We start from the raw sequence: 13,936 nt of genomic DNA on the forward strand, positions 1-13,936 counted from the left end.
ATCAAAATAATAGATTAAGTATAAACAATGTAAATTCTAGAAAATAACTAATATACATATACTCTCATAAGAAAGAAAAGTGAGCAATTGGATTATTTGGCTTAAATCTTACTAGTTTAGGTATCTGAAGATTTAGTACAAGTAGTTGGCTTCCATTTTCTTCATCAAATGTCACTCTGCTTTTTTTCATTATTTTTCTAGTGACTCTGCTTTTTTATAGTGACTCTGCTTTTTTATAGTGACTCTGCTTTTCAATGTTGATCACTTTTGTTCATTATTTTTCTAGTGACTCTGCTTTTTTATTTTTCATACTGACATTGGTAAGGCAGCGAATCAAAACTGAAACAAACAATAGTAGCAAACAAATTCATTAATTCAAAGCAAAAATAAGTACAAAGGGAAGATAATTTTTTAGAGCTAGCTACATCTTCTCCTTAGATCATAGTACAAAAGGGAAATAAAATAAAAACTGAAATAGAACTAAAATTGAAAACTCACATTTTGATGGGTTGTCTCTCATGAAGTGCTTTTTGAAGCTTATTAGCTTGACTCTTTTATTTAATGCTACGTGAGCATCAAATACACCTTATTTGATACTAATTCACCTCCTGAATAGATCTTTAACCTTTGGACATTTACAGTAAAAATGTGTAAATCTCCAAGATCTTATACTTCTATTGCACCATTTGCAAACACTTTATTCACAATAAAGGGACCAGACCATCTAGATTTCCACTTACCAATTAACCATTTCAAGCAAGATTTATACAATAAGACCTTCTGTAGAACTTGAAATTCTTTTCTTACCAGCTTCTTTCCATGATGCCCTTTAGATATTTCTTTCATTATGTTTATCTGGTAACACTGGGGGTTTTCTTTTTGGTTGTTCATTGCTTCAAACACATTGATGACAAGTTTTTCCTTATTAAACCACAATGTTAACTCACCCAATTCAACATCAATAAAAGCTTTACCATTTTCCAGGAATGGTCTTCCAAACAATAATGGTGTCTCGGAATCTTCAGGCATGTCAAGAATTATGAAATCAGCTAGAAACAATAACCCATCGACCCTAACAAGGATATCTTTAAGAACTTCATAAGGGTATGCGATAAAATGATCTGCTAGTGTCAAGGTCTTTTCAGTTGGTTTTGGTTCGCCATAATTTAGCTTCCTTGTCATAGATAGCAGCATCAGATTGATGTTAGCTCCTAAAACAAATAAAGCATGACTAATAGTTAGTTAACCAATAGAACAAGGAATAGTAAACCTACTTGGATCAGTGAGTTTGGGTGGAAGCTTTCTCTGAATGATAACATTGCACTCTTCCGCCAAAGCAATGTTTTCATTATGCTTCAAATTTTGCTTTCCCGATAAGATCTCTTTCATGAATTTAGCATAAACATGCATTTGTTCAAGAGCTTCACAAAATGTAATGTTGACCTGTATTTTGTTCAACATCTCCATAAACTTTTTAAACTGGCTCACTTTCATCTCTTTCTTGGCTTTCTTCTTCTGAATCAGGTAAGGTGGTTTAATGTAATCGGGTAGCTTATGATTTAGTTCATTCGAGATCTATTTCTTGGTTCTTATGAAGGCTGAATTTTTATCAATGAATTGGTCAAGGGTAAAGTGCAGTTACATTATCGTATGGCATCGTTTCTTTGCTTTGATGTTTTTGTCAATTTGAGTGTATATGATATCATTTATTCACTTATTTATAATTTTCTTATCGCTCCTACATTCGCGTGTTTGTATTTCATTCACATTTTAGTTGTATTGTATCTACTTCAGCTATTTAGTATTGTACCATTAAGACCCTTCATTACTCAATAAAATTAGTGTGTTGATCTACGGTAGTGTTCCTTTTTTAGCCTAGTAGATTGTTGTTTTATCATTTCATCAGGTGTGGCTTGAATCACAAGTTAGAACTCTTAGATTAAGATGTTAATTCATTTGATTCAAATCAAGTGGTAAGTGTGACGTAAATCGTGGCCTTTTTTTAAATTGGGATTTGCCTCTGGCTGATTTGATTCGAATCACAAAATAAACTTGACTTGAATCACAAACTCGTGTGACTCGAATCATGTTGCAATCTTGATTCAAATCACAACGCTCCATGAAGCTAGGATTTGGATTTGTTTGAATTGACTTGAATCATGAATTTAACATGACTCAAGTCACAATACATTATGACTTGAATCATGATTTCTTCTGGATTTGAATCATAGCTTCACAAATCCAATTTTCCATCTTAGATTTAAATAGTTGTTTATTTGATCCAAAGACAATAAATATGAAACTATGTGGGTGAAATCCATAGGGAAAAAATTTAAAATTGTCTTCTCTTCTCTAGTGTATCTATTCCAAGCATCTTCTATATTTATCTTATTTTCTAGAACAACTTCTTGAGTGTTAATCAATGTCAAATTCACTTATTTTTGTTACACCTTGTTCTTGTGTAATTAGTTGTTGTTTGAGGGAAGTTAGAGAGAGTGAGTTGATCAATCTTGTAGTGATTCATGGTTGATAAAACTCATGATATCCAACAAGAACCAAGACCCATTTTATCTATAAATTTGAGAGAACCTTGTGTGTGTGCGTGTGTTCTTCATTCACCTACATATAATTCCTTGATTAACACCTTGTGAATTAAAGTGTTTTGTTAGATTCCTTTGTCATTGTTCATCATCTTCATCCTTAGTATTTATCCATTATTGTGGACCTTCATCCGTAAAGATTGAGTATTTGAGGGAGACTAGTGGTACATTAGAGTATCTAATGTTTTTGTGTGAAGTTTGTTGTTTGTAATAGGTGCATGTGACATTTATTGAATGCAGTTTGGATATTATTGATATCTATCAAGAAGGGAGTTTCATTATACTCCATATAAGAATTTGGATAAGTCTAGTACAAATTGTTCGTAAGGAGGAGTTGAAAGTTGTCCAACTTTTGTGAGATTGTAGAAAGACCGGTCATAGACAAAGTTGGAAGTTTTACAATCAATGCTTATCTATGACAATATCTCAGACAAGAAATCGGTGGGATCAGGTGAATTTCCACATACGAAGACTTGGGGCCAAATTATTGTGGATAGCAAGGTTATTGGATCAAGATCTTTGCGGATCTTGTGTTAGTTAGCAGTTTGAGTATATGTATCAACATAGGGAATTATCGTGTGATATTTCATTATAATCAAAATGCTTGTATCAAATATATCAAAATAATGGAAGACCGTGATTATTTTCCAATGGTTATTTAACACCATTGAAGAATGGAGTAGGTAAGGCGAGGGTGAATGTAGACCCACTATATATATATATATATATATATATATATATATATATATATATATATATATATATATATATATATATATATATATATATATATATATATATATATATATATATATATATATATATATCTTTTCTCTCTTCCCTTACCTCTTTAATTCTCCAGCATCCATTAATATTGCTATTACGTTAGTGCATTATTACATCATTTGTATTTCATTTAGGTTCTACCATGTTGATAGGAATTTAATGTGTAGGCTTAGGCATGCGATGCATCAATCTTACTGGATCATCATAAGTTCAATTATGTCTTGAATGAACATCTATGTAAAGTGTTTTAAATCACTTGTTTTAAAGCGATTTTGGTTTCTTGTAATTCACTTGCATTAGAAGTAATCAAGTCCTTAGTGATATCTTATAATAATTCAGTTGATATAATTCATTGAGATTCTTCCAAGCTTTCTTAGTGTTGTGTTTTGCTTTCGCGTTTCTTAAAATCTATGAACCTAAAATGTTTTTAAGACTGTCTTTTTGGGGATAGGTTTATTCAACCCCCTATGAACATATTTGTTTCCATATTCTCACCCAACAGGTGTATCCTCTAACTTCATAATTGTTGGTGCAAAGGTAGAATATATGATGAATGGAAATATTCTTATTCAGAGAATGATGGCTACAAAAAGGATTAAAAGTTACAATGATTGACACCCTATTTATAAGCCTCTAACAAACTTAAATATGAATCAAATCTAATATTTAAATCTAATATCTAACAAACTTAAATATGAATCAAATCTAATATTTAAATCTAATATCTAACAAACTTAAATATGAATTAAATCTAATAATTAAATCTAATACCATCCCTTAATTCATATTCCATCAAAACTTGTAACACCAATTCCATCCCTTAATCTGAGAAATTGATCAGTCTTGATAGCTTTCGTCAGAACATCTGCCAACTGCTTCTGAGTGCTGCAGTGTACAACTTCTAACACTCCCCTCTGAACTTGATGTCTCAGAAAATGATACTTGGTTTCAATGTGCTTGCTTCTCCCATGCAACACTAGGTTTCTGGCAAGATTGTTTGCAGACTTGTTGTCAATCATCAGCTTCAGAGGTTTGTTTACTTTAATCTTCAGATCCTGCAATAGATTCAGAATCCACACAGCTTGGCATGCAGTAACAGCAATCTTACAATTCTTCAGATCAAATCTCTTCAGAAGTTCTAATTCATACTTGAGCTGATGCAAAATAATACCTTTCTCAGAGTATCTGAACTCCATCCCTAGAAAGTATGTCATTTTGCCTAGATCAGTCATTTCGAATTCATTCATCAGAACTTTCTTGAACTTGGCTATCTCTTGTTCAGAACTTCCAGTCTTGTTTCTCTCTATAGCATCAAGTTCTTCTTTCATGGCCTTCAGCCAGAGCTTCTACTTAAGAGCCTCTTCTGTACTTATGAGTTTAGAGTCTACTAACATGGCACACTGAATAACTTCTCCTTCAGAGTCTACTTCAGTGTCTTGCAGCATGTCAAATTCTGCATATCTTCTGGGGATGTTTCTGACTCTTTGTGGTCTCTGAACTTGTTCAGAGTCTTCAACTTCAGAGTTTCTACCTTCAGATGGTTGACTTCCTCCAGAGCTTTGACCATCTTCAGGGGCTGGCATATTTCCAGAGTCTGAATTGCCACCAGAATCTGGATTACCATTAGAGTCTGGGTCATCAGAGTCTGGATCATCAGAGTCACCTTCATCTTCTGAGTCTTCTCCAGAGTCAGAATCACTATCAGAATCAGAATCAATATCAGAGTTTACTCCAGCCTCAGAAATTCTGAACTCTGACCTTTCTTCAGAGGTTCTAACATCAGAGTCAGATTGAGACTTATCCCAATTCCAAACTTCTGATTCCTTCACAATCACATCTCTGCTGAATTCAATTTTATTGGTTTCTGGACAATAGAGCTTGTATGCACCTGTACTGTGGTACCCTATCAGAATCATCACTTTGCTTCTATCATCCAACTTCTGTCTTCTGGCTTCTGGAACATGTTTATAGCAAACAGAACCAAACACCTTCAGATGACTAACACTTTGCTTATCTTCAGTCCACTTCTGTATTGGAACTATTTCCTTCAACTTCTTCGTAGGACATCGGTTGAGTACATACGTTGCGGTGGCAACAGCTTCTCCCCAGAGCTTCTGAGGAAGCTTCTTCTCCTTTAGCATGCTTCTCACCATATCAAGCAAAGTTCGGTTTCTTCTTTCAGCAAGACCATTGTGTTGAGGGGTATAAGGAGCAGTAACCTCATGCTCAATTCCATTCTCCTCACAGAACTTCTGGAACTCTTTGGAGTTATACTCACCTCCACCGTCAGTTCTAAGAATCTTCAGCTTTTGGCCACTCTGATTCTCAGCCTTCATTCTGAACTTCTTGAATTCATCAAACACCTCGTGTTTGAACTTAATAAGGGATACCCATGTCATTCTTGTGAATTCATCAACAAATAACACAAAGTATTTATTCCCTCCCATCGATGCTACTGGAAATGGACCACACACATCAGAATGTACAACTCCCAAGGCATGTTTTGCTCTTGGAGCAGTTTCTGACGCAAATGGCAATCGTGGTTGTTTTCCTTCCATACAAACTTTGCATGACTTTTCAGGCTTCTTAATTGCAGGAATTCCATGTACCAACTTCTTTGAATTCAGATGTTTTAAGCTTCTGAAATTCAAATGACCAAATCTTCTGTGCCACAGCTCACTCTCCTTCTCAGCACTTGTTGCACTAAGACATTCTGAGTCTGCAGTTCTGACATTCACCTTGAATGTTCTATTCCTTCCCTGTTCTGACTCCATAATCAACTTCTGATTACAGTCGTACAGCTTCAGAAGATTGTCCTTCATGGTAACTGAGAAACCTTTCTCAATTAATTGTCCCACACTCATCAGATTGCTTCTGATGCCAGGTACATACCACACGTTCTGAATCAATGCTGTTTTCCCATTGTTCAGAGTCACTCTGACATTTCCCATACCTTCTGCATTAAGATATTTGTCATCAGCACATCTGATCTTTGTCCTCTTTTCAGAGTCAAAGTCAACCAGCCATTTCTTGTTTCCAGTAAGATGATTTGAACAGCCAGTGTCCATATACCACCAGTCTATCAGATCCATATCATCAGATTCAGAGGCCATCAATAGCACAGATTCGTCATCAGAACTTCTGGCTATATTTGCTTCTTCTGATTTTCTCTCCTTGTTTGACCAACAGTCTCTAGCAAAGTGACCAAACTTCTTACAACAGTAACATTGGATCTTCTTCTTGTCATACTTCTCTTTTCCCTTCTGAGCATTCTTTTGTCTATCAGAGGTTGAGCTTTCTGACTTCTGACCACCATCAGATCTTCTCCTGGCTTCTGACTGCTTCTGATACCTCCTATCAGAAGTTGCTTTCAGAGCCTGCTGCTCTACTTCCCTTTCAGAAGTTCTCTCAGTCAAACGCAACTCTTGCGCTTCTAGACTGCTCTGCAGCTCTTCAATTCTCATGGTGCTCAGATATTTGGAATGTTCTATTGCTACCACAATGTAATCAAATTGAGAGGTAAGGGATCTCAATACCTTCTCCATGATTGTTTCTTCAGAAAGAGTTTCTCCACACGCTTTCATCTCATTAGTGATCAGAATCACTCTGGAGATGTATTCAGAAACTTTCTCATTATTCTTCATGTTGAGATTCTCATATTGCTTTCTCAAGGACTGAAGCTTCACCTTCTTCACTGATGCGTCACCACCATAACATCTAACCAGTGTGTCCCACGCAGCCTTTGCTGTCGTTGAATCTGCAATCTTCTCAAACACATTTACATCAACACATTGATGAATGAAGAACAATGCTTTCTGATCCTTCTTCCTTACTTCCTTCTGCGGGTTTTTCTGTTCATCCGTCGCATCTGCTGCTACCGGAACATAACCATCAGTGACAAGATCTAGAACATCTTGAGCACCGAACAGTACACGCATTTGGATCATCCAACGATTCCAGTTTTTACCGTCAAATACTGGAAGTTTGGTGTTCATGTTGCCGTTTCCGTTCATCTTTCTACCTTGCACAATACACTCAGATTTCTCACACAGTGTTTCCCAACCCACAGAATTTAAATTCTGATCAGATTTTGTTCAAGATTCAACACGAATCTAAGAATCAAAATCAAACACACAAGACCTCACGTTCACTCGTGTTTCCCGTGTTTCCCAATGAATCTGAACCGGAGCTCTAGATACCAATTGTTGGTGCAAAGGTAGAATATATGATGAATGGAAATATTCTTATTCAGAGAATGATGGCTACAAAAAGGATTAAAAGTTACAATGATTGACACCCTATTTATAAGCCTCTAACAAACTTAAATATGAATCAAATCTAATATTTAAATCTAATATCTAACAAACTTAAATATGAATCAAATCTAATATTTAAATCTAATATCTAACAAACTTAAATATGAATTAAATCTAATAATTAAATCTAATAATAATCACTATTATTCACACTTTTTTCTCCCTCTAAAATTTTCTCAACCTCTTTTTCAACTACCACTTTTTTCAACTCCTTTTTTCAACCTCATATGATTCTTTATTTTCTTCACTCACCTTGGTTCAGAAGGTACTAGTTTGTTTTTTAACTTGATGGCTTTGCATATTTCATTCTTTGGGTTATCCATCATCTTACCAATAAATCCGCCACTTGAGCTAGGTTGGGATGCCATTTGTCAAGACAATTAAACGATTTGCATCTCTAAGTTCTTTATTTAAGCTTCGGTGTTCTTTTTCATGGTGATTTGATTTTGTGTCATTTCCCTCTGAGTCTTAAACACGTCTTCTTGAGTTTTACTAACTTGCTCAAAACTTGACTGAGTTATTTTCATGAAATTGGTCAGAGTTTCCTCTAAAGGGGATGGTTTGCGTTAAGGATCTTGCGGAACCTGTTGAACTCCTTGATTTGCATTCAAAATTTGATTGCTTCTCAACTTAAAATTCATATGATATTTCCAACCATGATTGTAGGTGTTGGAATAAGGATTATTCTTCTGAAAGTTAGCAGACTGAAATTCTGAACTCTCAACATCTAGTGTACAATTTCCATTTTGCGTGTCCCTGTCATACCATTATTATCATCCTAGAATATCATCTAATTTATTATCATATCACCCTATTAGCATAACATTTGGTCCTTGGCTCTCAAGCATGGTTGATCATGAATAGAATGCAAGGTATTGACAATTAGGGTTTCTTGATGTCATACCTTGTATCAAAGTACGCAAGGTGTACTTGATAAGGTCTTGGTATCAAGTCAAAAGCAAGAGGAACAAATGATCATAGTCAAGACTTATTCATCATGGCATTAGGTTTTCATCATGGCCAAAGAAGGATCCATTTGCTACATTGGTTCAAGTATGGTTCATGAGTTTATTTCCATGCCATACCATTCAAGCTTCAAGATATCATCATGTTTAATCAAGGTTAAATCAAAGAATTCCTCATTTGGTCCTCAAATGGTAATCATTATGTTTTGGGATTCAAGAAATTGTCAAAGGATATAAGTTAGTAAATGGTTGGTTGACCTAGTTTCCAAGTTTGGCCTACCATTTGGTCCAAACCCCATAACTTTCCCATTTATAAACCTTTTGGAGATCCATGTTGAGTCAAATGTCATAAATGTAATCCTATACAACTTTGTTTCAAGACTCAATCCCTAATTCAACCTCTAAAGACCTCAAATTTTGAATTGGACAAAAAACGTCCAACTGCCAAGGCAGGCCCAAAACCATGTCATGACCACTACTCTACACCTATGTCACTTTTACCTCAAATTTCCTTTTGCCCTAATTCTTTTTGCACTTTGTTAATATAATAGCAAATATTGTTTGGCCTAAGTTTGGCCTAAAAGGCACAAGCCAGTTTCATTTGGCCCAAGCTTGAACTTGGTGCCCTGCCAAGCTATGTGCATGAACCAGACTAAGCCAAACATCCATACCTCATTATTCCAAATCATTAAATCATGCATATTTCATCCCAAATAATCAAGGCATGCACAAGAACAATAGAAAGCAACAAATACAAACCCAGATGTGGAGTGGTACACGGTACATGTGCAACAAACAAGTGAGGTCCATAGAGCAAAACACAGCAACACGGGCATAAGCCAAATGAAAATTAAGAGTTGTTTCTAGAAGATTTGGGGCCCATAAATGATTGAAAAAGATTCCTTTATGTGCAACAAGAAATGAGATAAGGATTGTTCCCTCAAATTCACGTGCCAACTCATTAACCCTTAGTCACCAAGTTTCCAATTTTCACTTTTCAGATTCACACGATTTCACCACCATTTTACACGTATGAAGCAGTTGCAGCTTTTCTATAAATAAAGCATTCATTTCCACCATTTCTCCAAGCTTTGAAGCCTCAAAAATCATGCTGAAATCACTCATAAACACTCTTTAAAATAAAGCTTACGATTGGAACATTGGAGCAACTTTCAACACAACCTGAGCACTCAAACACCTTCCCTGAACTCCCTTGAAGCTAACTAGACCAAGAGAACCACTTAAATCCATCTCACCTGAGCTCTCCTAACTCATCAGAATCTGCAACCGTCACTTTTTTTGGCAAGGTAGAAACGACCACCTTTTCATTAGAAATAAGTTACCATTGTGTTTTTCTTATTTCACTGATGCTTAACCCCATGTTTTGAGCTCCTATTGTTTCGTCATTGCCATTTAATTTTTAAAATAGGGTTTTAATTTTGTTCATGTTTGACTGAAATTCTCCATACTCATAGCCAATCAATGACTCATAAGTATGGAGGGAACAACGATGATCATAGGTGAAGTGGAATCCATGTTTGATTCCACTTAAAACCTTGAGTTACAGAAGATAGATTTTCCATTTGTCTCGAAGTTAAAGACGAAACCATGGTCGTTGCTTCCCACGTTTCACTTTTTTAGTTGAATTCAAATGTTATTGCTTATCACACACTTGGTTCTCTCAATCTTCCTTTTGCTTTGATTTAAGGGCTAGTGTTGGTCTTCCACCTAGCGTGTTTGGGCCATCGAATCAGATCCAAGGGATCTGATCATTTGATGGACCACGCGTTGACCCTTGGTCAACTCTGATTCCCTTTTGGGCTGCAACGCCTTTGGGCCTGTTTGTTTTGTTATTTGGACTTTCCTTTTCATTTTCAGACCCCCTTTTAATTTAATTTAATTTTCCTTTTTTATTTTTTGATTTAATTTTATTTAATTTTCTGATTTTATTTTTTTCCCATTTATTTTCCAATATTTTTACTTATTAATATTTTTAGTCTCATTTTATTTTTTTGCCATTTTTATTTTATTATTTTATTTTTCATTTTTAAAGTCATATTTCTTTAAATATTTTTATTTGATTTTTATTTTATTCATTATGTGAATTTTGGCATTTAATGATTGTTGATATGATCATATTTTAAACCTCTTGATTTTTTAGGAGTGGTCCTTAAGATTGATTCAACCTTCTTTCATGCAAACTTATTGATGAATGATCATCTGATCATTCTTGATACTTTCCATCAAAGATAGGTTATCTCTTATTGGATCATGCTTTGATTCCTTGGATGGTTGATAAATGATCCCTACATGATTGCCCTAGCTTCCTTTTTCATCATCACCCCTTTTCGTCTTTTGTTTTTACCCTTTGTGTTGAATTGTTTTAGGATACTCACTTTGTGTTAGTCCTCTAACATGCCAAGCATATACATTGTTATTGACCGACCTCAGAAAGGTATGGATTCTACATAAGCCTACTTATAATTTCTTAACATAGCGTTAAATTGTCCTGATGCGATAACATTGACCACTAACTTTTATCACTATCTATTGACTTGTTGACTTTATCTTATTGTCATTTATTTCTCGCTTTCACTTTCAAGCACTTTACATTTATGTCCATCATTATCCATTTACCTCATACATCATTTACTTTATGCCATTTATTTATTATCATTTCTTTATTGCTTTGTATAACTAAAAAGAACAAAAACATGATAAAATGGAAAGACCAAAAAGATGTATCATTGGTGACCTAATGTTGGACTTAGAGAACTTGTTAGTACCCTTACATTTGGACCTTAATATTGTGATATTTGACCTATTGCTTTGATTTGAAGTTTGATCATAGACTTGCAATCGTTTATTGTAAGAATGTCATTCATGGCACTACCCTAGGGAGACATGTTTTAAGCTCATTATCCACTTGTTAGCTTATGCCACTTTGCACACACAAGGCTTTCTCTTGGGCTATCTTACAACGAGACCCTTTATTTCTTGCATTATTTCCCTTATAATTTTCCATGTACCCCTCTCCCTTTGGTTGTACTTTTCTTCCTTGATGATCTCTTAGGAATTAGGTCAACCTCAAAACAATAAGCAATAAACCCTTGATCCAACGTCAAGCATCATTTTTCTCAATCAAATTCAAAACACAATAAAAATACAAACATAACTACACGCCACGAGCCTTAAGTGGTGGAGAATGAGTGAGAATGGAGTTTTCCTACCCTCACTCTGAATATTTTGGATACAAGACGTTTGGCTTGTTTGTTTGAAATATTCACCTCTACCCATAATCTTTAGTGCAATTCTAACAAAAAAAATATCTTTCCCAAAACCCTAAAATCAACATCAACTCATCAAATTCATTTTTACGCCTTTGGTCATCACCCCGAAAGGGACAACAATCCCCCCTTTGAATTTTTTTGGCTAAAACAACTTACAACCTTTCTATAAGATGTGCAGGAGTAAATAAAAAACACTTCTCATCTAGGAGAATACACACATACACATATTAGAGTGTGTATTAGCAACAACATACATCAAGATCAAAAGACTTATACACATGCTCACTCATACACATGCTCACATAGTTGAAGGTCAGATGTCAGTCCATATGTTCCAGCATATAAGCACACAACTATTAATGAGCACAAATAAGTACTCCACTCACCTCTCGGGCAGGACTTCTATCAAACCCTCAGAACAGGCTTTAGACTAAGTATCTTAGGATAGACTTTGGTCACACCTCTAGGTGATATTTATATGTTTGGATCCCTCCCGAGAAAAATCAATTCCCTCGGGCGAGGAGATAGATAAATCATCTATATCGTCATGGAACAAGGATCTTTGTTATGAAGTCTATCTTACAATATTTCCTTAAGAGGCAACAAGGATTTTCGCCATGAAGTCCGACATATAATATTACCTTAAGAGGTGAAAAGCATCTTCTCCATGAAGTCCAACATAAAATATGTCCTTAAGAGGCAACACCATGAAGTCCATCATACAATATTACCTTAAGAGGGCGACAAGGATATTCGCCTTGAAGTCCAACATACAATATTTCCTTAAGAGGCAGCGATGATCTTCGCCATGAAGTACAACATACAATATTTAGGCAAGAGGCTTCAATTTCTAGGGCAAGGACAATGCCAACGATGTGAGTTTTGTACTCTACTTGGTTGTTGCTGGATTTGAACTAAAACTTCAATGTCTTCTCGATCAATAAGTCATCAGGTCCTTCCAATATTTTTCTCGTGGCACTTCCTTTTACATTGGAGGCGCCATAAACTAATAATGTCCATATTGAGGTTGTCTCCTTGTTGTCTAAGGAGATAAATTATGCAACAAGATCAGCCAGATCTTGGGACTTGACGCTTCCTCTCGGATGTATTGGATATTTTATTTTGAGAGTTATACTACCCAGGATACCATCCTTCCACAAGATCTTACTTTTTATGACTTGTCAAATGAGATAGTTAGTTTTCACAAAGATCTTGTGCCACTGAAATATAAGGATGCGACTTACTCTCTCTGAAGATGACAACCAATGCCAGCTTCTCAATATTTTGATATCGTGCTTTGGCACCTTTGAACACCTTGCTTACAAAATACACATGCTTCTCAGCTTTATCTGTATCATGCCCGAGTACTAAGCTCATCACCTAATCTATGATGGATAGGTTAGGGGTAATTGCAATTCCTTCCTCATACGATTGAGAATGAGATACGACATGAGGAACACCTTTATCCTATAGAAATATTCCTAGCATTATGTTGTCGTCCACTTAAATTTTTCCTTCTCCTTTAAGGCGACAAAGAAAATGAACACCTTGTCTCTCATGCATGAAAGAAAGTGAGATAGGGCGACAAGGTGACCTATAAGTTGGTGCACTTCCTTGACGTTAGTGGGGCTTCTCATGACGACTACTTCCTGAAACTTGTCCGGGTTGGCTCCAATGCCTCTTTACATTAGCATGAACCCAATGAACTTTCTAGCTTGAACCCAGAAGGAGCACTTAGTAGGATTCAAGTGCATATTATACTTCCTGAATGATTGTAAGACATCCTTTAAATCCTCAACATGGTTGTGCCCTTCGGTTGTCTTTACTACATTACTATCACACCATCAAACCTCTATGTTATGCCCAATATGGTATGAGAATACGACATCCATGAGTCGCTGGTACGTGGCACTAGCATTCTTGAGGCCGAAGGGCATAACATTATAGTAGTAGTTGCTACAATTCGACATGATGGTGTA

General features: G+C 35.6%; 1 protein-coding gene across 1 annotated transcript; it reads right to left on the reverse strand.

Annotated features, from left to right (window-relative positions):
- Window positions 1-666: 666 nt before the first annotated feature.
- LOC127093727 (uncharacterized) lies at window positions 667-1,494 on the reverse strand. Its single transcript, XM_051032636.1, has 2 exons — window positions 1,275-1,494; window positions 667-1,211 (listed from the first exon to the last, which is right to left on the reverse strand). Exons 1-2 carry the CDS (start codon window positions 1,492-1,494, stop codon window positions 667-669), a joined length of 765 nt encoding a protein of 254 aa, XP_050888593.1.
- Window positions 1,495-13,936: the final 12,442 nt, after the last annotated feature.

This window comes from Lathyrus oleraceus, chromosome 6 (genome assembly GCF_024323335.1).
Source record: "Lathyrus oleraceus cultivar Zhongwan6 chromosome 6, CAAS_Psat_ZW6_1.0, whole genome shotgun sequence".
Lineage (NCBI taxonomy): Eukaryota > Viridiplantae > Streptophyta > Magnoliopsida > Fabales > Fabaceae > Lathyrus > Lathyrus oleraceus.

Coding starts and splice junctions, on each gene's coding strand:
- LOC127093727 (XM_051032636.1), bottom strand. CDS start 1,494: ATGAAAGTGAGCCAGTTTAAAAAGTTTATGGAGATGTTGAACAAAATA. Junction 1,212..1,274: donor ACCCAAACTCACTGATCCAA/GTAGGTTTACTA, acceptor TATTTGTTTTAG/GAGCTAACATCAATCTGATG.